Raw genomic sequence first — 23,256 nt, 5'->3', positions numbered from 1 at the left:
AATGCCAGCCCAGCTCAAATCTGTGTAGCACAAACAACAAATCTGGACAGTTGTACACTTAAGAGCCGGTATACACTAGCGCGGCTTGTCAGGCGACTTGTCAGCATGACAAGTCGCGCTCCCTCGCGGTCCATTGACCGCTACAGGACCCGTTCTAATAGGAGCGACACAAGTCGCTCCGACTTAGAAAAAGGGTCCTGTACTTCTTCGGGGCGACCTCGGAACGACTTGCATAGACTTCCATTATGTGAAGTCCATGCAAGTCGCTCCGAAGTAGTACAGAGTCGTGTTGCCTTAGTGTGAACCGACTCTTAAGATCTTCTAAGATCAGACGTTGATGATTTTCATAAAAACAAAAATTTTAAAATCCACATGTAGTGGAGAGAGGGATGAATAACTAATTTCATGCGGTTAGCGCTTCCTCATAATCTCAGGTTGTTTTTATGAAAAACATCTGTGTTTGAATTAGGAGATTTTTGGAAGATCTGAGGTGTGCAGCCGTCCACTTAGGTCCACCTGAGTAGTATCATCACCAAACCTCACTGATGTTTTCTATTTAATCTGCTAGCGCCATCAGGCAATCAAATTGGAGGCACAGAAGGCTAGAGTAAGGCTTAGAACTGAAGCCTAGCTCCTTCTTTCCCTCCTCATCAACATGCTAATCATGTTTTTAAATAAAACCTTTCTGGTTTCATTAACAACATATCTTGTTATAGACCCAGTGACATGTTCACTGTGTCTAAGTGCTTCTCTTTGCAATACATGCAGAATATGGATGCTCAGAGAGGCCAGCACGTTGTCCATTGCTTACTGAAAACTTCACAGCACCCCATAAGTTCCCATCTCTAATGTAAGCAGTGAGCTGGTTTCTAGAAGGTGTTCTGAGATCCAAATGCCCTAATGGGTGGGAATTTGAAGGATTGGACATACCTAGGCAGATTGCATTTGCATTGTCTTCAGGTGTTACTGAGTGAAAGAACTGAAATGTAATGAATTTAAGTAGAGAGCCAGGCGCAATTAGGCTGGGATGAAAAGGCTAGATGATGCTGGACATCCTTTAGCTGAAAATGAAGTGGCTCTGTCTGACCTGCTACAGTTTCTAATACACACTTTAAGAAGCTCAAGGGCTGCAGTGAAATCGGAATAAGCAATTTCTTTACAGGAGGTGAGCCTATACAACTGTCCAAGATTAAATGTAAGGCTGGAGTTCAGCTTTAAATAGGCACTAACAATACCTACTGAAAGAATTAAACTATATCTAAATGCAAAGCATTAGTTTCGATTTTCTAGGTAAAGTGCTTTTTCTGTAGTTACAGAACCATGCAAAGTGTCCATCCTTCCTCCACAGCTCTTTTACAGAATTTTGTTTGCTGCTAAATTATACATACAGTATGTTTTAATCGTTAGGAGAACATTGTCATCTACCAATTTTAGCATGATTGTGCAGATTGTAATGACTAGACAACTGGATCAGAACAACTCCAAAACTGCAGCTCTTGTGGGATGTTCCCAGTGCATTGGTCAGAACCTACCAAAAGTGGTCCAAGGAAAGAAAAACAGCAAACTGGCATAGATGGGCCTGTGTAATCCGATCCAATAGAAGAACTTCTGTAGCTCAAATTGCAGAAAAAGTTAATGCTGGTTCCAATAGAAAGGTGTCACACAGTACATCTCAGTTTGTTGTATAGGGACTACGTAGCTGCAGACCGGTCAGGGTGCCCATGCTGAAGGCCAAAAGTGCCTACAATGGGTATGTGAGCATCAGAACTGGATCACAGGAGCTATGAAAGTAAGTGGCCTGGTCTGATGAATTCAAGAATGGTTTGAGGAACACAACAACCATTAAAGGGTTGACTTGGCTTTCATATTCTCCAGATCTCAATCCAATCGCGTATCTGTAGGTTGGGCTGGAAAAACAAGTCTGATCGAAATAGGCCCCACCTCACAACTTATAGGACTTAAAGGATCTGCTACTGACGGCTTAGTGCTGCATACTTTCAGAGGTCTAGTGTCATCCGTACCTCGAGGGGTTGTGGTGGGTGGTCATAATGTTATAGCTGATTAATGTAGGTTTCTGTGGTATGTTCAGATGTTAACAGACACTTCCAGCTGAAACATTTTGGGTAATTTCTATCGCCTGGGTTGGAAATTTCCTTTTTTTTTTTAATTCATATTTATATTTGTACCTGTTAATCCTTTTTTTTTTCTTTCCTCAGATTGCCATCCATTGTTCGTGGGGCAAAGGTTGACAGATACTGGCCCACAGCCGATGGGCGCCTGGTAGAGTACGATATAGACGAAGTAGTTTACAGTAAGGACTCGCCTTATCAGAATATAAATATTCTTCACTCAAAGCAGTTTGGAAACATCCTCATACTCAATGGCGATGTCAGTAAGTAACACTGTTTTGTGGGACCCCTAACATATGGTAGACGCATGTAAAGTTGGCATCTCAGTCAGTCCTATGTATTCAGGTCAGTACCCACCCAGACAGTCCAGCACCAGCTTTCAAGAAGACCCATGGCTGTCCAAATTTCATAAACAAGTTTTCTTTTCACATACATCTTCTCACTGAGTTTCAAGTTGGCCACAGATACCATCATGGCTTCCTTGACTGTTAAATGTGGTAATCTCATCTTGCATTATATAGCAGGACATCTTCCTGAATGCTTGTAGCTCCCTCAAATGCCAGGGCCCATAGTCAGTAGGCAGGTGGCTATCCTAAAAGCCTCTGTCACACCCTCCTTTGACAGCCTCAGCTCTGTTCCTGTGTGCTGTGTAATCAGCTGGAGGTCCCTCCCCGTCACCATTTTTCTCTTGGTGTCAGGAAAACGTATCAGAAGTGATTCATGCTGATATTTAGTGCTCCTAATTGAGACAAGTACACACAATAGAAGAATATGCTTTGTTCATATTTCATGTCTGAGGTTTACAAACACTTTAGGTTTCTAGTCATGTTGTCCACCATATCAGTTGGGTAGATTGCAAAATCAGATGCTAAATACAAGACCATGGAACTCAACTGGAGACTTTCCTGCTATCAGAATATACTGATCTGTGTTGCCAACTGATCGAGTGGAAAAAAATTGACATGGCGGTTGTACAGAAGTCATTTGGTAGACCCAGGTTCTTGTGTTAGGCAACTACAAAGGAGAGCTTTTGCAGTAGCATGCCTTGTATCGCTCCTCCTTTACTAATTGACCACAACACATGATAGGTAGCCTCAGTGCCCAAGAAAAGAAAGGTAAGACAAAAGGGACCTGATCATGGGAGTTTTGTGTGCTAATATCAGGAGGTGCCTACACCATCATCGAGCTCAGCTGACTATCACCTGGCCCAGCCTCTTCGCACACACCTTTCATTCCAGTCACAGGAATCCGGTTTTCTTACACTGGAAATTGCAGGGTTTAAAAACTTATCATGGAGCCCATACATTTGTATTTACATCATTGATTGGGGGAGCACCCTTGGGCGGCTTGTATTTATGAAAATAGTTCACTTGGATAAATGTGATAATAATAATTTCGTAGCTCTTTAAGCAATGCATTATTTCTTCTTCTTTAAGTTTCTCATTTTGCATTCTGCTATGTGCATTTCTTCCAGACCTGGCAGAGAGTGACATAGCCTATACACATGCTATCATGGGCAGTGGTAAAGAAGACTACTGTGGGAAAGAAGTGTTAATTCTTGGAGGAGGTGATGGAGGAATATTGTATGAACTCGTCAAACTCAAACCAAAGATGGCTACCATGGTGGAGATATCCTTTGTTACATTATACTCCTGGTATTATCAGTAGACTTGAGCTCTATAGCTTTGGGGAAAGCAACAAACAAGTTCTCAGTTGCATGAAAGTAACTCTCGGTTTTTCTCCTAGTAATTTTGATATGAACACAATACATATCTTCATTAATAAAATAGTAGGTGCATATTTGTGGCTTTGTCTCAAACAGTCTCAAACAGTAAGGGCTCATGCTCACATGGGCATTCTCCAGTACAGCATAAACAAACTAGTCTATTTTGGTGCCCAGGAGCTGCTGGTGCTGTGCACAGGTGGACGTAGACATGAATGGTTGCAGGAGGAATAACACAACAGTTTACATTCGGGAACTTAAGCGGAGTTCCGCCCCCCTCCAAAAATTAAAAGTCAGCAGCTACACATTCTGTAGCTGCTGACTTTTAATATTAGGACACTTACCTGTCCTGGAGTCCAGCGATGTCGGCACTGCAGCCGATGTTTCCATCGGTTGTCGGGTGCTCCCGCCGCCATTGCCGGTCAGGGAACCCGGCAGTGAAACCTTGCGGCTTCACGGGCGGGTCCTCTACTGCACATGCACGAAGCGCGCTGTGCATTCGGATTGGCTCGACGGCAGAGAGTAGGAGGAGGGGTCCTCACTTCGCCGCTGGGCCGTTCCCGGAAGTGGGGAAGGGTACCTGTAAAAAACAGGTTCCCGTTCCCTCCTCCCCCCTGAAAGGTGCCAAATGTGGCACCGGAGGGGGGGGGGGGGGGTGCAAATGAGCGGAAGTTCCACATTTGGGTGGAACTCTGCTTTATGTCTCTGCACTGTACTTTACACAAGTAGCGGCTCACAACTTCATGCAGCCACCTGCAGTCAATCGAAAGAGCACTCAATTACACTTTTGACACAAAGCATATCTGGGTTTTTACCTTCAGTGTGCTGTGCTCGGAGTTTAGTTACAGGTCAGAGATATTGTCCTAAATCTATATCTAAAGAACATAGTGGAGGCATTAGGGGTCTCCTAGGCCTCTGGTGTCTCTATTTAAAAGAACCTGTCCCTATGGGTGTACAGTGCAGGGTAACAATATATATATTTTACAAAAAATCACATTTATGTCCATTTGTTAAGCTATAATTATGTATAATCTGAACAGGGTATTAAAACCATGTACCAAAAAAAAGCTTCATATGCCCTTAAAGGCTTACATTTGCAATATATGTTACGGCTTTCTTTACCTTTTGTGAGTAGTTTTTATGGCTTTGATTTTAATATAATACAATTATATTAGACTGAGAGCATTCAATGTACTTTTTAATACTATGAGAAGTTTTCTCCTGTAGATGGGCTTGAAGTAAATTTGTGACAAGATCCCAGTTTTAATTAAGAGTGGAGGTATGGAGCAATTCTCTGTTTGGATCATATAGTGCCCATTTTGACCTCTCATTCACTTAAGGTTGTAAACACGTAACATTTTTTTTTTTTGACACCTGAAAGGGAAACACACCGCATACTAGCTCATTATGAAATACTTACCTTAGAACGAGCCCCCGCCGTGCCGCCCGCTTACCTGTAAGTCGCCCGCCTTCTGGGATTGCGGGAGCCGACGGTCACGGCACGGGACTCTGAAGGAACGGCACCAGCGGCCGTTCCTTCAGAGCGCATGCGCCAGTGACGTCACTGGCTGCATGTAAGGTAAATATCTCCTAAACGGTACATGTTTAGGAGATATTTACAGTACCTATAGGTAAGCCTTATCATAGGCTTACCTATAGGTACAACTTGCAGAGGAGGGTTTACTTCCTCTTTAAGGTAATTTCCAAGGTGAGCAGATTCACAAATGGAGCATAATGTGGAATTCACCAAAGTTTAAATATTGATGATCACTGGTGAATTTTTTGCACATACATTTTTGGGAAGATTATTAAAATGGTGTTAGTGATAATTGTGGAATCATGCAATCTGAATTTATGTTGATATTTTACACACATTTATGTATATGGTTTATTTGTACAGTATTCTTCATATTTCTTAAAATGTTTATCGATTAGCGCTGCACACAATGTATTGTTTACTTAAGGTAAAATTTTTTTGGAAGTGCCCAATTTTTGTATATCAGAATAGCCTGGCATTAATGCTTTTTTGTGAATGATATGGCATTTTTTATATATATTTGGCTAAATATCTAGATTTCTAATTTAAATTTTAAATGATTTTTGGTAAGTCATTTAGAATAGTTTGTAGTGCATAATTTAAGAGAAATACATGAATGTCAATACATTGATGATGATAAACAAGGTTGAGTGTGTCTTCATACTACATACTGCTGCTTTCTACACTCGAGTATTGCTTCTAGCTTCTTGCATCCAACCCCACCATAAACAGTGAGGATCATGGATGTGAGAGTTCCTCATTTCTTCCTTCCTGGGAGATATCAATCTTTTATCAGTCATGTAATTCTCTGTAAGGTCAGCAAACAGAATATTCTATTACCCAGCTGCACAGTTCCTCAGTGGGAATATACACTATCTTACCAAAAGTATTGTGACGCCTGCCTTTACACACACATTAACTTTAATGGCATTCCATTCTTAGTCCATGGGGTTTAATATTGATTTTGCCCACCCTTTACAGCTATAACAGCTTCAACTCTTCTGTGAAGGCTGTCCACGTTGTTTAGGGGTGTGTCAATGGAAATGTTTGACTCTTCTTCCAGAAACGCATTTGTGAGGTCGGGCACTGATGTCGGAGAGAAGGCCTGGCTCGCAGTCTCTGCTCTAATTCATCCCAAAGGTGTTCTATCGGGTTGAGGTCAGAACTCTGTGCAGGCCAGTCAAGTTCCTCTACCCCAAACTCGCTCATCCATGTCCTTATGGACCTTATTTTGTGCAATGGTGCGCAGTCATTTTGGAAAAGGAAGGGGCCATCCCCAAACTGTTCCCACAAAGTTGGAAGCATGAAATTGAAATTGTCTAAAATGACTTGGTATGCTGACATCATAAGTGTTTCCTTCACGGAAACTAAGGGGCCAAGCCCATCCCCCTCCCCTCCCCCTTACACCAAATGATTTGGACCAGTGCACAAAGTAAGTTCCATACAGACATGGATGAACGAGTTTGGGGTGCAGGAACTTGACTGGCCTGCACAGAACCCTGACCTCAACCCAATAGAACACCTTTGGAGTGAATTAGAGCGGAGACTATGAGCCAGGCCTTCTCGTCCAACATCAGGGCCTGACCTCAAAAATGCGCTTGTGGAAGAATGGTCACACATTCCCATAGACCTACTCCTAAACTTTGTGGACAGCCTTCCCAAAAGAGTTGAAGCTGTTCTAGCTGCAAAGGGTGGGCCAACTCAATATTAAACCCTACAGACTAAGACTGGGATGCCATTAAAGTTTCATGTGTGTGTAAAGACAGGCGCCCCAATACTTTTTGTAATATGTAAAAGTCTGTAGACCTTTGTGGGGCCTACTTGCTGGAAAATTGATCTTACCCTACCCCTATCAGACTTATTGTTCTAAGTTCTAGTACATGCATTCCTACCTCTAGATCTTATTGAATAAATATTGCTCTTTATAGGTCTCAGCTTCATGATTCTTATAGTCATGTACTTATTAAATGGTCAAGCTGACTATACTGTGGTTATAATGCCCCTGACACACCTTTGGGTATAAATTTAAAGGTCTCATTTTCATTCTTTTGGTCCTGATGGTCTTGTAGGTCAGTTTGCATTACAATTTATCCTCCTCACTGCCTACTCTTCTCAACTTTTCTTTTGAAGGGATTTGGCACTACTACACTTTTTCCAGCTTATGGCTTTCTTTCTTCTCTCTACTTAGATTACTGCTATGAGGGATGTTCTATCCATGCATATTTACTTCTCTCAGGTGCCCCCTTAATGGACCTTCCCTTTCTGTTTACTCAAGGTATAAGGGTGTTTCACTTAGGCTTTCTCTTAACTGATTTGCATTTTCAAACTTCACTTTCCCTGTGGACAAGTATCTTAGGCTTTGGCCTTTTACCTCAGTTATAATCCTTTTTTTAAATTATTTTTGACTGACCACCTTAGCTGTTAGTTTCGTTTGTTATTCTCCTTCTTAGCAGATAGTTATTCCACCTGATATTTTATGGTGCATATTTGGCCTAATTGGTTCTCCTCCACATTGTTGTTTTGAGGCTCACCATTTTTCAAGTAGCAGTTTCCACTTAGTGGTGACCTGCCCTGGACTGAAACGGCAGGATAATCCCTGGTGTCCATTCTTTGGTCATTTGCAAGTTCCAGAATTGCATTTGTCACACTTTTTTTTTTTTAATCTAGCATTAGTTCAGGTGTTGACTCCAATTGTCCTTGCAGTAAGATTTCCACATCTGAATCTCTCAGTGGCTTTTGCCCACCCCTCAGTTGGACTACTTTTAAATATCTAAAATGATTTACTACATTCCCCTCAATGAATGTTATAGAAGATAAGATTTTTGTACTTACTATAAAATCTTTTCTCTATCGTTCATTCACGGACGCAGTCCTCTGATCCATATCAGTAGGGTTATACTGGAGTAGGACATTAGGCAGAAAAAAAGTTCTGGCTACCTCTATGGGCAGTCCCGGGGGGTACACCCTCTCTCTTCCTGCATAGGATGTCAATTTTAATCTGCCTAGTCAGGAGTAAGGACCTAGTTCCTTACTGGGATCTTTAGTCCTGGCATAAAAGTATTTTTTATGTAGATTTTTTTAGCTAGCCTTTTTTCCCAGAATTTTTTCCTGTGAGATCTTCAAGCAACTATGCCGGGCTGGGCGACAGGCTGGATATCTAGATCCAGTGGTCACCCCAGTCTGGCCAGCGAGCGTGTGCAGGCTTTAGCTCCGCGCTGGGTCGGCCATGACATAGTCCCACTGGACGGAGACTGGCCCTGCAAGTTAAAAGTCTCGCCAGGTCGCACACGACAGGGTCTAGGCCTATGTCGCAGCGTTCCTATTTGGCCGACAGCACCCACATGTGGTGGAGAGGGGTCCTGTCAGGAGATGGCGCCCACCTGTGTTCCTGGTTCTGTGAGTAAACGTTCCCCCCTCCTCTTCCCTGGCAGATTTTGGGGTGGACCCACCGTCCCTGGGATGGTCGGACCCTCACACTTCTGGGTTTCCCTCTGTCCTGTTGTGCAACCCCTTCCTACGTGGGGGACTGTTTGGGCCTACCTGAGGCTGGGACCTAGTGTGCAGGCCGCATGGGGGCCGGGGGGTGCGCTCGGTCGTTCGTGCAGGGGGGGCCTCGGTCGGTTCCTCCAGGGCTTCCTGCTGCAGGATGGTGTAGGAGGGCTGGTGGGGGGGGGGTCTCCATGTAGGTCATGTTGCCGCACTGCCCCGCCATTTTGTTGTAGCCTTGTCTGCTATTATGGCGGTGGCCATCTTGGTACACCTCTTTTCGGCCATTTTGTGGTGGATTCTCTGCTGTGAATCTAGGTGGGAGTGCCTAGATGCGTTTTCCGAGGGGGGGGGGTGGAGCCCCTCCCTTCACCCTGGGCAGCTTCCATTGCACACTCCCTTATGGGAGGGCTTGCTGGTTACACGTGCTTTCCTGAGAATGCATATTGGGACATATGTCTGGGGGCCTCTTTCTCTCTCTCTGTTGGAGGTCTGCGGGCGTGCCTGACCTGCGGGGGGCGCTGTAGCACGGTGGGACTGTTTTTTTTGCAAGAAAAAAAAAATGTCATAAAATTTTGCTGGTGGGTTCTTCTGGTTCAGTATGGACCCTGCAGACCATGTGACCCCACCTGACCCCCTCACGGAGGCCGCAGGGCCTTTCTGGAGCTCCACTGTCTATCAGTGCATTTTCGTCAGTTCAGGAAGCATTTGGGCCCGGGTGGAGGTGGCCTTGAAAGGGCTCTGTACGCTGAAACGTTTCTCCACCTACCCCTGCCTCATCTAATGTCTAGGATTCTGAGTCTGACTCAGCCGTTGCAGATGGGGGCCTCCCTGCAGGGTCTGTTACCTCGCGCCCGGTCTCCTTGGATAATGAGAATGACATTTCTGCCTCCCCTGCCGCGCATGATACTGGCGCTGGTGGATTCACTGGTTGTTTTGGTGCGTGACACCCTGCAATTAGGAGGACGCAGCAGCGACTGCGCCTTAAGCGCAGGTTGCATCTGGCACACATGCCATCCGGAGTAGCCTAGATTGCTTGCGTGCCCATAAAGAATGTGACCGTCTGAGACGTTCCCCTGGGGTGTTTAAGGCAGCGGCTTCTAGACGTTACCCTTTTGAGGAGTCTCTGGTAAGGTGGACTGTACCGCCTAAGGTGGACCTATTGTCTCTAGGCTGAATAGAACTGCCGTTGTTCTGGTGGAGGTATCTTCGACCTTTTAAGGACCTTGGGGATAGGATGACGCGTGCTGTGGCCCGCAATCTGTACTCCCTGGTGGGGTCTGCATTGAGAACAGTGTTTGTGATTACCCTTGCCATGACGGGCAGAGTTCCAGGGCTGTGACTTGGTGAGGAGCGAGTCACTCATGCCCTTGGGGAGCTGTTGGACCAACTGGTGCGGGGACTGCAATTTGTTGTGATGCCGCACTGGGCACGGCTCCTTTGTTGGGTCACCTGTCGGTTTCGGCGGTGGTTATCCATCGTATCCTTGGCCGGAGTGTTGGTCTGCAAATCAAACTTCTAAGAAGGGCTTAATAGATCTCCCTTTTCAGGGGGATGAAATTATATAAGGGTCTCACGGGGGAAGAGTGCTTTTCTTCCTTAATAGATCTCCCTTTTCAGGGGGATGAAATTATATAAGGGTCTCACGGGAGAAGAGTGCTTTTCTTCCTCAGGCTAACAAGGGTAAGGGCCTTTCGTCGTGGATGGGGTCCCTCCTTTTCGGCTCACAAACAGTTTCTTAGTCCCTCGGAGACAGTCGATGTTGCAAAGTTCTTCAAGACTTCATCGGGTGGTTCCAAATGACCCTGGTCTGGCGAACAAGGGATTGTTTATTTCTAGACCTGCGGACAAGGCCTACTCGACCTGAAGGTGCGTCCTTACCCATATATGGGGTAGAGGGATGTCTTTCCCGGTTTTCGGACCTGCGGCTGGCCTGGATCCTGGGCAGCTGGGTTCAGGAGGTCATGTGGTCCGGTTGCAAGATTGGGTTTTGATCCGTTTTTTCCGGTAAGGTTTTCCATTCCAATGTACGACTGTCCCCGGATCGCTTGCAGGTGCTCTATGGGGCAGCTCAGGCTCTGGTTCCAGAAGGCTGGACCTACTGGCCCTTGATGCTTCCGTGCGGATCAAAAATTCAAGATGCTATTGGTTCGCACAGTGGTGGCTTCCCTACATCAGGGGGATTCCTGGCCTCCATAGACATCTAAGATGCCTACCTTCACATCCCATAATGTGCAGGACACCAACGCGTTCTCCGTTTTTGCCGTGGGGAAGTATCTCTATTGGTCTCACTTTTGCTCCTTGGGTCTTCACAAAGGTGTTTGCTCCGGTCCTGGCGTGTTCCGGTAGCGGGGAGAATTGGTCCTGGGTTCCTGGCTGATCTGCTTCTCCGTGTGGAGTCCCCTACGGTGCTGACGACGAATTTGGAAGTCACCTGGACTATCTGGGCCTGACTTTGGACTCATCCTCAGTCAGGGTGTTTCTCCCTCCAGGGAAAAATCTCTTGGAACCTCAGTCTGCGGTTCAACTGTTACTGTCCAGCACATGGTCGTCCCTTGGGACCTGCATGCAAGTTCTGGGACTGATGGTGTCGTCTTTCTAGACTGTCCCTTTCGCTCAATCCCTCTCGAGGATCCCCCAGAAGGCAATCCTTCTCAAATGGGACTAGAACCCAAACTCTCTGGGCATACGCATCTGGCTGAGCCATGTGACCAGGGAGTCTTGATCTGGAATCCTTCCTCCCCTTTTTACTGGACATTTGTCACCCCGGATGCAAGAGCCTGTCTGGGTAAGGAGGAGTCCTCGGCAGGTTGACTGCTTAGGGAGTATGGTCCCTGGAGGAGCCAGGCTGCCAATCATTGTCCTGAAGCTGAAATCCAGGCTTTGCCTAGTTCACTGGACTGGGCACCTGCAGCTATCCAGTCACTCACCAAGGGGGCACCAAGGGTGTCCTTGCGGTCTTGGAAGTGACAGACATTCTTCCTTGGGCAAAGTGCCTTGTTCCAGCTCTCTCCGCTGTTCCCTTTTCAGGTGTGGAAAATTGGCAGGCGGATTGCCTCAGTCGACAGGCTTGGATGCAGGGGAATGGTCCCTTCATCTGGAGGTGTTCCAGTAGTTGTGCCTTCGTTGGGGCATTCCCGGACGTGGATCTGTTGGCATCGCATCTGCAGGATAGTGCAGAGGTTTGTAACCCGCTCCCAGGACCCTCTGGCAGATGCACTGGTGGCACCATGGGTTCTTTCGTAGGCAGGAACATATACTCAACATGAACGATACGAAAAGTTCAACATGAACGATACTGGGAAGTTTAGCATGGTCACCTGCGCAAGGATGACGCACGCATAATCGTATGAGAGCGGTCACGGTCTGCCTTTCCTCCTCTCAAGTTGCATGCTGGCATCTACAGATGCCTCTTTTGGCAGCAAAGTTTTGCTGGCTGCTGTCTGGAGGGCTTTTAGCCTTCCTTGAGGGTGTTTACTGTTTGTTTCAGGTGGGCCTCGTCTTTTGTTCGGATGAGTTCTATGTTACCTGGTTGGCTATGTTTAGCCTTGGGGACTTGTTCTTTTCTGCTGTTCCCACCCCTCATTTTATGGCACTGCTTTGGGATGTCCCTACTGATATGGATCTGCCTCCGTCAATAAACGATAGAGAAAACTGGATTTCTGACTTACCGTAAAAGCCTTTTCTCTTAAGTTTATTGACGGACGTAGTACCCGCCTCTCTATTTTGAGTTGGGTTAGTGTTACTTTTCTGACACTGCTTTAAAACAAAACTGACATCTTATGCAGGAAGAGAGAGGGTGTACCCTACGGCAGTGGTCCTCAACTCCGGTCATCGGCCCACTAACAGGCCAGTTTTAAGTATTACCTTGGGGAGATGCAGACTAGAATACTGCAATCACTGAGCAGCAAATTAGATCACCTGTGATGTAATTTAGTTATCTTGCAAACCTGGCCTGTTAGTGGGCCCCGAGGACCGGAGTTGAGGACCACTGCCCATAGGCGTAGCCAGAACTTTTTTTCTGTCTAGTGCCCTACTCCTGGGGCAGTATAGGGGGGCAGTATAACCCTACTGATATGGATCAGAGGACTGCATCCGTCAATGAACTTAAGAAAAAAGGATTTTACGGTAAGTCAAAAACCAGTTTTTGGAATCCATTGGGGGCCACAGGTTCCATCCTTCTGTAGTGTTGAACGTATGTGCTGTTTGCTCACAGAACAGATCAGTGACAGTGGGAGGCAGGGTTATTTTTATTTGTTGCTGTCCAAACCTTCCAAAGACGACAGTAAACCCAAATGACTAAGAATTATTGCATAGATGTGTCCCTCAATGGACTTCAAGGAAAAAATTGTATGGTAAATATAATCATCTTATTAGTCCGTGCTAGCTTGAAAACGACTCTAAAATAAGTGCTGAAAATTCCTAACACACAAACTAGTACTATTTTTTAGATGCCTTTATTTCCTCTGTTATTGTGGCTTTGAAGTAATGTCCTCCAGGCATTACTTTACAGCTATAGCGAAGTACTGATTTTTATGGTGCTGTATGCCAATAGATTTTATTGCCTTATAGCTTTGAAAGAATATACCCTAAGTGGCAACTTAATTTACAAGAATTCACAAGCAATAAATTATTTTAATTCAGACATTTTATTTGTGTAGATGTTTGCATCATTTAAATGTAAATTGCATGTGTTTTAGTTTTCTCTTATGAACTCTTATGATTCTTATTAAGTTGTAGTGGTTCTGTTTTTTGGCATCACAGTTTTTTTGAACTTTTCCAGTCAAAGTAAATTTTTATTGCACAAGGATAAAGTAGCTCTCTTTTAGTCCTTCATGGTGCAAATGGCCCAAAAAAATGTAAATTCATGGCTACCTACTAGTGCACAAAGCAAGGTCCATAAAGACATGGATGAGTGAGTTTAGGGAGGGGGAACTTGACTGGCCTGCACAGAGTCCTGACCTCAACCCGATAGAGGTCCCTAGTGCTGCACGTCACTGAAAATCCACTAATAGAGAAGTGGGTGGCAGTCTCAGCCTGGGCTCCTGCCAGGACATGCCCCCAACATGTTTTTCTCCACCCCTGGAATTTCTCATGGGTTCACCATATGATTAAGCTACGGGCGGAGCGAAACGTGTTGGCGGCATGGCCTGGCCAGAGCCCAGGCTGAAACTGCCACACACTGCTCAATTAGTGGATGTGAAGCTTGAGGGACCTTTCCTTCACTACATGGTGATGTTTGGAGCTGAGTCAAGCTCTGTTTCCGGCCAGCACTTCCAGCAGTTGGCGATTGATTGGGATCCTCTAGGAGCTTGAGCGGCACCCACATTTGTACATATATACCCAGTCTAACTGCAGGAAAAATACCAAACTTTTTTGTGAAAATTTTTTTATAGAAACAATGGGGCTTTACCAATCAAATATGGGCCACTTGTGTTCAATTCAGCAACCACATTTCTGCCACTTGCAACCTTGTTCGTTTAGTCCGAAAATCACATAAATGAAACCCCTTTAATGGCTTTGACTATGGACTACATAGCTAGGAAAATAGAGGTCTCCAAGCTGTGGCCCACTACAAAATGTTAATCCAGCCCACAGCTATGGTTGTCACCTATCCCTTATAATCTGGGATCATCCCTTGTTTTGAAGCTAAAAAGCTGCATCCTCTATTGATTGCATACAGGACACAATTTTTCCTATATATTTACATTTGTACTGCCTCTCAATGCTTCCACCAGTCCTTAGCCAATGAGCACTGCTGCTGCGGCATGTCCCAGTCTTTGTCACCGTCACTCACACAGGTTGCATTGTCATTCACTCTGATACAGTACAGTTGCTTTGTACCATACACTCTGTCTGTAACACAAAAGGAATGCCCTAAGGATCACATGAACCCAAGCTGAAGGCAGAATTTCTAGACATGGGGGGCCTTCCTAGTGACATGATCAGGAGATGGGAGAAGCCTGATCGAGTCTGTGTTTGCACTGCAGTTTCTGCATAGAGTGGAGCCATGGCATGGTACACATTATCACATAGCCTATGTTATCACAGGTAAGAGATCTGTGTATTCATTTGCCTGATGAAATGTTGGGGAGCTTCTAGCATAATGTGCACTCCACTCTGGCTGCAACATATTGGAATGCATAGTATTCATAGTGTAAGATGTTTTGTAGGTCATGTCCCCTGCTCTCGCCTATACTGATCAGGCCCTTGCTAAGGAAGTAACTTTTGGCACACAATGCTTTCACAATGTTTTACAAAAAATATCCAACTAAAAGTTATTCATTCATTTAATCTTCACTTACAAATTTTTATCAAAAAAATGTTTTTTGGCCTGCAAATATTTTTAAAATTTATGATGTGGCCCTCATACCGAAAAGTTTGGGGACCCTTGGGCTAAATGCCTGGTATGTGATGAAAAGTCTCTTGGCTTGCAGAGACCAGATAACGCACAAAATAACCATCATAACTCTATGCTTTTGCATCACTTCCCAAAGAACATATTGAGTTGCATGGTCATATGCCTTTTACAAGTCCATAGCGCTTATATAGACTGCATTACCATATATGCCCATATTATCTTACACAATTGTGGTGGGGCATGGGCAAAATTATTTATTTGAATCAAACTTTTAAAGCTGAACTCCAGATATGGAGTTGGACAAATGCAAGTGTAGCACTGCCCCCTTGAGGACTGCTAGATTGTTCACTTTTTGGAACCCCCTGGGTTACCGTTAGCAACTGCATGCAGAACTTAACACTTTACTTTTCCAGCTCAGTCAATGTACAGTCTAGGGGCTTTGGTTGTTTTTGTTGTTTTATTATAAATAGGGATGGGAGAAGGGATAGAGTGAGATACTCCAGAACGTGAACTATTCACAGTCCTGGGGAGATGCAGCCAGGCTGCAAATTTCACCTTGCCACTAGATGAATTGTAGATACTGAGTCTCTGAACAAAAGACTTGGTTGCACACTATGTTCAGGGTACTCGCCTAGCACCCCCTTTCACTCCACCAGCTGACACCCGTCCTTTGACTACTCTACTCCGGGGTCACCCCTTTCCTGGTCAGGCCCTTAGACAGAATCCCCTGTACTCGCGATACTGTTTTTCCAGGTTCTCCAGTGTCTCAATCCATCTGGTCAGTTCTCCTGGACCTCTGGGCTCAGCTCCTTCCTTCTGGCTCACCAGGCCGACTGCTTGTGACCATACACCAACTGCTGCAGAAGAGGAGGCAGCCGCCACCCTCCTTTCTGGACTCTACTCATCAGCCAAAGACCCCGAGCACATGTGCTCCTGGCTTTTATACCACGTCCCACAATGCACCAAGACAGCAGCCTGTGCCAATCACTGGGGCTGTATCAAAGCCTGTGTGCCCATTGGTCAGGTTTTCTCCACTGTCCAATATGCCTCCCTATTGGACCAGTGTGAAACACTCCCCTAGACCAGATGAATTACACACTGAGCACCATGAGTAGACCTAACTCACAGATCCTCCTCTCTGTTAAGCAGAAAGCAATATAGAATTTGCCTGCTGCTCCTATGATAGGCAGACAGAGCCAAAACTATACTCACTCTCTAGCACCTACCTAGGAGGGTGCTACACAAGTATGCATATTCCTGTGAAAGCAGAGAATCGCTGTAGTAGTTGGCACTATTACAGTAATCAGTGCAGTCTTCCGAGTCCTGTGTTAAGCAGCTGACCTTGTACATATTGAAACAAGGGGTCACTTGCTCAGTACAGCTACCATTCACAAAGTTCCTTGTGTTTATCTCATTGAACACAAGGTATTCCCTGATTGGATGAGGTGTAGAGGCATGGCAGTGACATCACACTCTCCGACTCCTATCCCCCTTTAACTGTTCATGTCCTTTAGTTTACTTTTTTAATTTTAATTTGTGCAAATACAAATTTCTGACATTTCAGAAATTGAACATGTTGAATATTTAACTGTTGTGGAACAATATTAACTATAATGGGCATTATTCATGGTATATCTTATAAGTAAAAGTGACTTGAGGTTTTCTCCTCCTCACTACTCAAATCGGGAGAGAAGAGCTTTGGGTGACAGATTTAGTGATTGAGTCAGTGAAAGTGCTGCTCCTTGTTATTCAGCCAAGATCTGATTCCCACACTCGGCTGTATCTGTGAAGCACGACATAAATTACATCACTATTGCAGCAGGCCTGTCAAGCTTTCCTATTACACTGTCATGTGTCACAAACAAATAATCAGACCTTAACATCTTTCAAACATAGACCAAATGGTGATCGATGGATGTAGAAAACATATGCGAAAAACATGTGGTGATGTGTTAGACAATCTTAAAGGTGACTGCTATGAGGTACGTATTCTTTTATGCTGCTTTTTTAAATCGTGTACGTTTTTGTAATTTGAAGACATGCGATAACCTAAGCAGGCCTAATCTAGTATATATTTATACAGTTTCTTTTTTTTTTTTTTTTGAGTTTAATGGTAAATATGCTAATTTCCTAACTTTTTTCATGCCAAAAACTTACTCAAACTACGACTCCTCTTTATGGTGTCCGTTTATGAAACCGAGATGAGCTGCAATCCTAAGGTTGCAGCTCATCTTACATCATTAGTGGTTTATGAAATGGAGATGATCAGTTACCGCTAATCATTTCAGCACACAGAGAATCTGTCTTTGACCGAAATGGAAATGGCCAGTTTATAAAGGTGCCATCTCCGTCAGAATTTAGCCCAGAGGTGGAGAATTGGGGAGAGAAGAGAAAATTCCTGGAGAACTAGGGAGGAAGCTTATTAACTTCTTCTTCCTCAGTCAGACCCCCAAAGACCTTTAAAAAAGCCGCCCTGCCTTTTACAAACTCCCCAAAACTGGTAAAGTAGGTTAGAAACACTATATATATATATATATATATATATATATATATATACATTCACAGTATCTCACAAAAGTGAGTACATCCTCTCATTTTTGTAAATATTTATTATATCTTTTCATGTTACAACACTGAAGAAATGACACTTTGCTACAATGTAAAGTAGTGTGTACAGCTTGTATAACAGTGTAAATTTGCTGTCTCCTCAAAATAACTCAACACACAGCCATTAATGTCTAAACCGCTGGCAACAAAAGTGAGTACGCTCCTAACTGAAAATGCCCAAATTTGGCCCAATTAACCATTTTCCCTCCCCTGTGCCATGTTACTCATTAGTGTTACAAGGTCTGAGGTGTTAACGGGGAGCAGGTGTGTTAAATCTGGTGTTATCACTCTCACTCTCTCATACTGGTCACTGTGGTCAGTCTGCATTGAAAGGGGGCACGCAGTGGTCAATCTGCATTGAAAGGGGACACGCAGTGGTCGGTCTGCATTGAAAGCGGACATGCAGTGGTCAGTCTGCATTGAAAGGGGACACGCAGTGGTCAGTCTGCATTGAAAGGGGGCACGCAGTGGTCAGTCTGCATTGAAAGGGGGGCACGCTGTGGTCAGTCTGCATTGAAAGGGGGCACGCAGTGGTCAGTCTGCATTGAAAGGGGGCACACTGTGGTCAGTCTGCATTGAAAGGGGGCACGCTGTGGTCAGTCTGCATTGAAAGGGGGCACGCAGTGGTCAGTCTGCATTGAAAGGGGGGCACGCTGTGGTCAGTCTGCATTGAAAGGGGGCACGCAGTGGTCAGTCTGCATTGAAAGGGGGCATGCTGTGGTCAGTCTGCATTGAAAGGGGGCACGCTGTGGTCAGTCTGCATTGAAAGGGGGGCACGCTTTGGTCAGTCTGCATTGAAAGGGGGGCACGCTTTGGTCAGTCTGCATTGAAAGGGGGCACGCAGTGGTCAGTCTGCATTGAAATGGGGCACGCTGTGGTCAGTCTGCATTGAAAGGGGGGCACGCAGTGGTCCGTCTGCATTGAAAGGGGGCACGCTGTGGTCAGTCTGCATTGAAAGGGGGGCACGCTGTGGTCAGTCTGCATTGAAAGGGGGGCACGCTGTGGTCAGTCTGCATTGAAAGGGTGGCATGCTGTGGTCAGTCTGCATTGAAAGGGGGCACGCTGTGGTCAGTCTGCATTGAAAGGGGGCACACTATACCTTGATTAATGATGGCCCCTTTCACACTTTTGTGACCTCAAAGTCACGCAATTTTTTACAGCGTTTTTTTGCCGCAAAGCAATGCCTATTACATTTATGCAAGATTTTGTACGGCCCCCGAATGATCTTACAAAAATCCAAATGGCCCTTGGTAGAAAAAAGGTTCCCCACCCCTGCTATAAACCATAAACAAAGCAGAGAAAACTATATTATTATGCAGTCTACCTCTAAGTCAAAAAGAGTGCACATTCATTAAAAATGGCTGTGTGGGCCAAAAGCCAAGCCTATAAAATTGAAGTTAACACAACAGCTTTTAAAAATGTACATAATTCATAAATGTTCATAATACGAATGAAGCCAGTTTTCCAAGGCTTTCTTTTTCTCACCATACTTCGCTGTAGGGCAACAGGCTAATCTCTTCCCTGCATTTTGCTGGTATTCTGGCATTTTGGGAACATCTCTACCTAAACGTCTCACCTGACGACATCAATATGTAATACAAGAGCAGCTCACTGCTATCAGCTACAACAGGGCAGGCTACACGGTAGTGATACTCAGCTACACCTCTCCTCTGGTCCATAACACATGTGACAAATCACCAGCACACTCTAACATGTCCACTTCATCAATATTCATACAATACAAAACAAGAAAAATTGTAACTATGCTTAAAGGGTAACTCCACTTGTGGAAGAAACCTAGCAAATAAAAAAAAAAGATTATAGCAAATACAATTGCTACACAAGCCACATTAAAATTGAATGTTATTCTACATTTCAACTGTACTTTTCTGTAAAATTAAAAGTTATATGGCAATTAGGAGGAGTTCTGTCCATATTTGGCATATGAAACGCCCCCAGAAATGTCATGTCCTGCTTGTGTGATTGACTCTGCACTAAGATACAAGTCAAGTTTTAGGTATCCCCTGCAACAAAAAGTCATTTTTGGTGAGATGCTTCCAAAAGGTTTATCACTTCTAAAGGGATGCAGACACTGAAACCTTTCTTATCAGAACCCTGTAAGTGCACCAGTTGAATAAAATGAATTAGTCACTCCCATTCAGAAACAGTGCCCAAAAGACACAAGTTTTCAATGGAAAAACAGGTAGGAATCTGCAATAAAGATTGCTAAAATCCCTGCAATTTACATTGATCACCCAGAGGGGATTTTTTTTTTTTTTTTTTGCAACAAAAGTAGAGTTGTTCTTTAATGTGTTTCAATCAACCCTGCCCATTATGGATAAGTTCACCTTTATACAAAAAGAATAATAAATTCATATCTTTTTGCAGGTAAAAAATGTGCATTTAATATTTTTTGGTTGTAAGAGCCTGTAAAGCATTGCACCAGCGATCAGCAGATGTATCTGTCTGCTCACTCGTACCTCATACCCGCAAGCAAGCAGATTCTTCCTGACAGGAAGAATCCAGGAACTACCACAGCGTTTACAGCACCATGGTAGTTCATGGAGAACTACAAGATGATAGCTGATAAGGCTGTCGGGACTTGTAGTTTTCCATTCACAGAACACTGTGAATGAGTGACTTGGCTGGGCAGGTGGAACCCCACATGGCCGTGTTTTTTTTTTCTAATTTTGACAGCTGGGGGGGGGGGGGGGGTGTAACCTGTTACAAAAGGTGAACTTACCTATAAACATAGACACTAGCTTAAAATCATATTGTAATCTTCCATTGACCTCTCTCTTTCTCAGCCCCAGTTTCAGTCAACTAAGCTCTCAGTTTTAAAAGACTGTATATAACCACATTGGTTTATGTCATTTTCACAGATTTTGGTTGAAGACTGTATCCCAGTGTTGAAGATGTATGCCAAAGAAGGGCGAATGTTTGATTATGTGATTAATGATCTCACCGCAGTCCCCATTTCCACATCTCCAGAAGAAGGTAATTAAGATATGTTGCATCATTTTCTATGATAAGCTGTAGACACTTTGAATATGTGACATTGCAAGTCAAAGGGTAAAGATGGTCCACCTTTTTAAAAATATGTCCATTTGTTTCAAGATTGAAAGTATCACATCTGAACTTTTTTTAATGATAAAAGTCAAGCTGGTCTTTTTAGCTTCGCTTCATCATTATGCCTACTGTGCTGAGATATCTCACCTGCAGTCCAGGACGATAAAAGGAAGCATTTTCTTAGAAGCTGTTTCACATGTTTTCCTTTTAAACTTGTTCGTTATGAAAGGCAAAATTGTGCAAGCATCTTCTGTTTGAATAAAAGTAAATGATGGTTCCTGACACTTGTGGCTACCTTTTTGTAGAATGAACACTTTGGTATCTTATACAACTAATGCAATATTTGTAGAGCACCATAGATTACGAAAAGGTGTTGCTTGTCGCTCTAAACCTATGTATGATCAAAGCTAATTATAGGCATGGTTACATTTTTACTATTATTTTTTTATTTTTTTTTTAATCTAGATTCTACTTGGGAATTTCTACGTTTGATTTTGGACCTTTCCGTGAAAGTCTTGAAACAAGATGGAAAATACTTCACTCAGGTAAACGAGCTTAAGTTGTCCACCTATAATAGTGCAATGCAGACAGCTATGGTAATGTGGACTGGTGCAGTAACTGAAGACAGGCATAGACGTTTCGAATCTCGGCTAGTTCAGCAGGGACCGGCCAAAAATCGAACCATGTATGGGCAGGCTGATACACAAGCTGATCAATCAACTTGGGTACAACCAGCCTGTTGGATTTTTCATGTGATTATTGTCAGCGGCTATAGCTGCTAGCAATAATCACTGTGTTTTCTCCCAACTGGGACTGCTTTCCCCCGCTGAGTGAATGCGTGGGAGGGTTTTCACCCACCAACACTCTCTGTGTCGATGGGGGAATCAAGCACGGTGTATAGTAGAAAAAATATCTGTTAATCATGTCAGTAATTCAGACCTGTTCATTGGCCTGTGCTTGCTCTCTGTGTTATCTCAAGGAGCCTAATTAGCCCTCTTAGTTCTTATCTTGGAACTGCAGATCAATTGGTGTGTAGAACAGAGTAAGGGATGCATCTAAGTAGTTAAGCAAAAATCAACTGTGCAGAATCAACAGGACACAACAATGCTGTGTTGCCACCCCACAACAGTACATTTCTTGCAGATCATCGAGTATTTTTCGGTACTTGCAAAGTATTTAATGAGAAAATAACATGGGGAAGTGTGCATGTCTTGCAGAGACAAACTACATATGTTTTTTTTTTCTTTTTCCTGACCTAGACGTACAATAATTGTAGGTCACTGAGAGATGAATCTTGATTGGTTATTATTAGTTGCTTCACTTTGCTCACAGTTGTTCGACCTATCTAGCAGATGTCTGATTTTGTGTATACTGTACTACAGCTCTGGTGAGGTGCCCATACCAGATTTTCTATTAAGATTAGACTTTTTATATGACAGGTAAATAACAAGGGTGGATTTGTTAAATTTCCTTTAATTGTTTAACATGCATTATTGGACAAGTGACAACTGAAGTACAAATGGTTGAACACCTACAGTGCATTGTTTTCTTTCTAGAAAATGTGAGCTAAGCTTCGTAGAGGCTGGGCAGGGCAGCAGCACACTGCAGCAGGGCTTGGACAAAATGATGTGTGCAGGGAATGCCTGATGAGTCTGAATGTCGAAAAATGTGAGATAATGCACTGTAACCATGGTAACAATTGTGCTATCTGTACATTAAAGAGAATACAAACTGGGAGATCATCGATTAAATAGAAATAATGAATAGTAGAAGACAGTAATTTGAGTGCCATAATTCCATGACAAGCAAATGCTGCACATTCTATGCATGGCATAAAATGAAAGATGGTTGCATTGTTTCCATGGCAATCAGAAAGCAGAGCAGAGTAAAACAATATCTCGCCTAAAACTATACAGCCTCCCCAGTTGTCAGGCTAGTTTAGATTAAAGTCTATAGAATGCATATAATTGTTTTGTAGATTTTCTAATCTCTTGCTAAATTACATTTTGTGAATTAAATTGTATCATGTTATATAAAGCAAGAAGATAGATATTGAATCAAGTAGCACTGGTATTGATTAAAGGGTAGTAAATTTGCAAAAAAAAACAAATAAAAAAATCATCTCCCTGCAAGGAAAAAGCATTGTGTGCTAGTATGTTCCACATACTAGCACATTATGAAAGACTTGCTTTGAAACAAAGCCCTCCAGAGATGTGCTGTCATCGCTGATAGGGCTTCCATCTTCTCTCGGTCTTCCTTCCAGGTTCGCGGGCTCTGGCCTCTGGAGAGTATGCCATTCCTTCAGAGCGCAAGTGCTGGTGACGTCACCAGCTGCAAAGACACT

At 43.9% G+C, this 23,256-nt stretch overlaps 1 protein-coding gene across 1 annotated transcript in view; it reads left to right on the top strand.

The window, feature by feature from the left end:
- Positions 1–23,256, top strand: part of SMS (spermine synthase) — a 324,565-nt gene that overhangs the window by 172,244 nt on the left and 129,065 nt on the right. The window contains exons 5-9 of the mRNA XM_082245818.1: positions 2,217–2,392; positions 3,604–3,761; positions 17,132–17,218; positions 20,726–20,840; positions 21,378–21,457. Coding sequence (XP_082101944.1) covers positions 2,217–2,392; positions 3,604–3,761; positions 17,132–17,218; positions 20,726–20,840; positions 21,378–21,457 — 616 coding nt within the window. The remainder of the gene's footprint in view (positions 1–2,216; positions 2,393–3,603; positions 3,762–17,131; positions 17,219–20,725; positions 20,841–21,377; positions 21,458–23,256) is intronic.

The sequence above is a fragment of the Pelophylax lessonae genome (assembly GCF_965119305.1).
Source record: "Pelophylax lessonae genome assembly, chromosome: 2".
NCBI lineage: Eukaryota > Metazoa > Chordata > Amphibia > Anura > Ranidae > Pelophylax > Pelophylax lessonae.
This window is presented reverse-complemented; position numbering and strand designations above follow the sequence as displayed.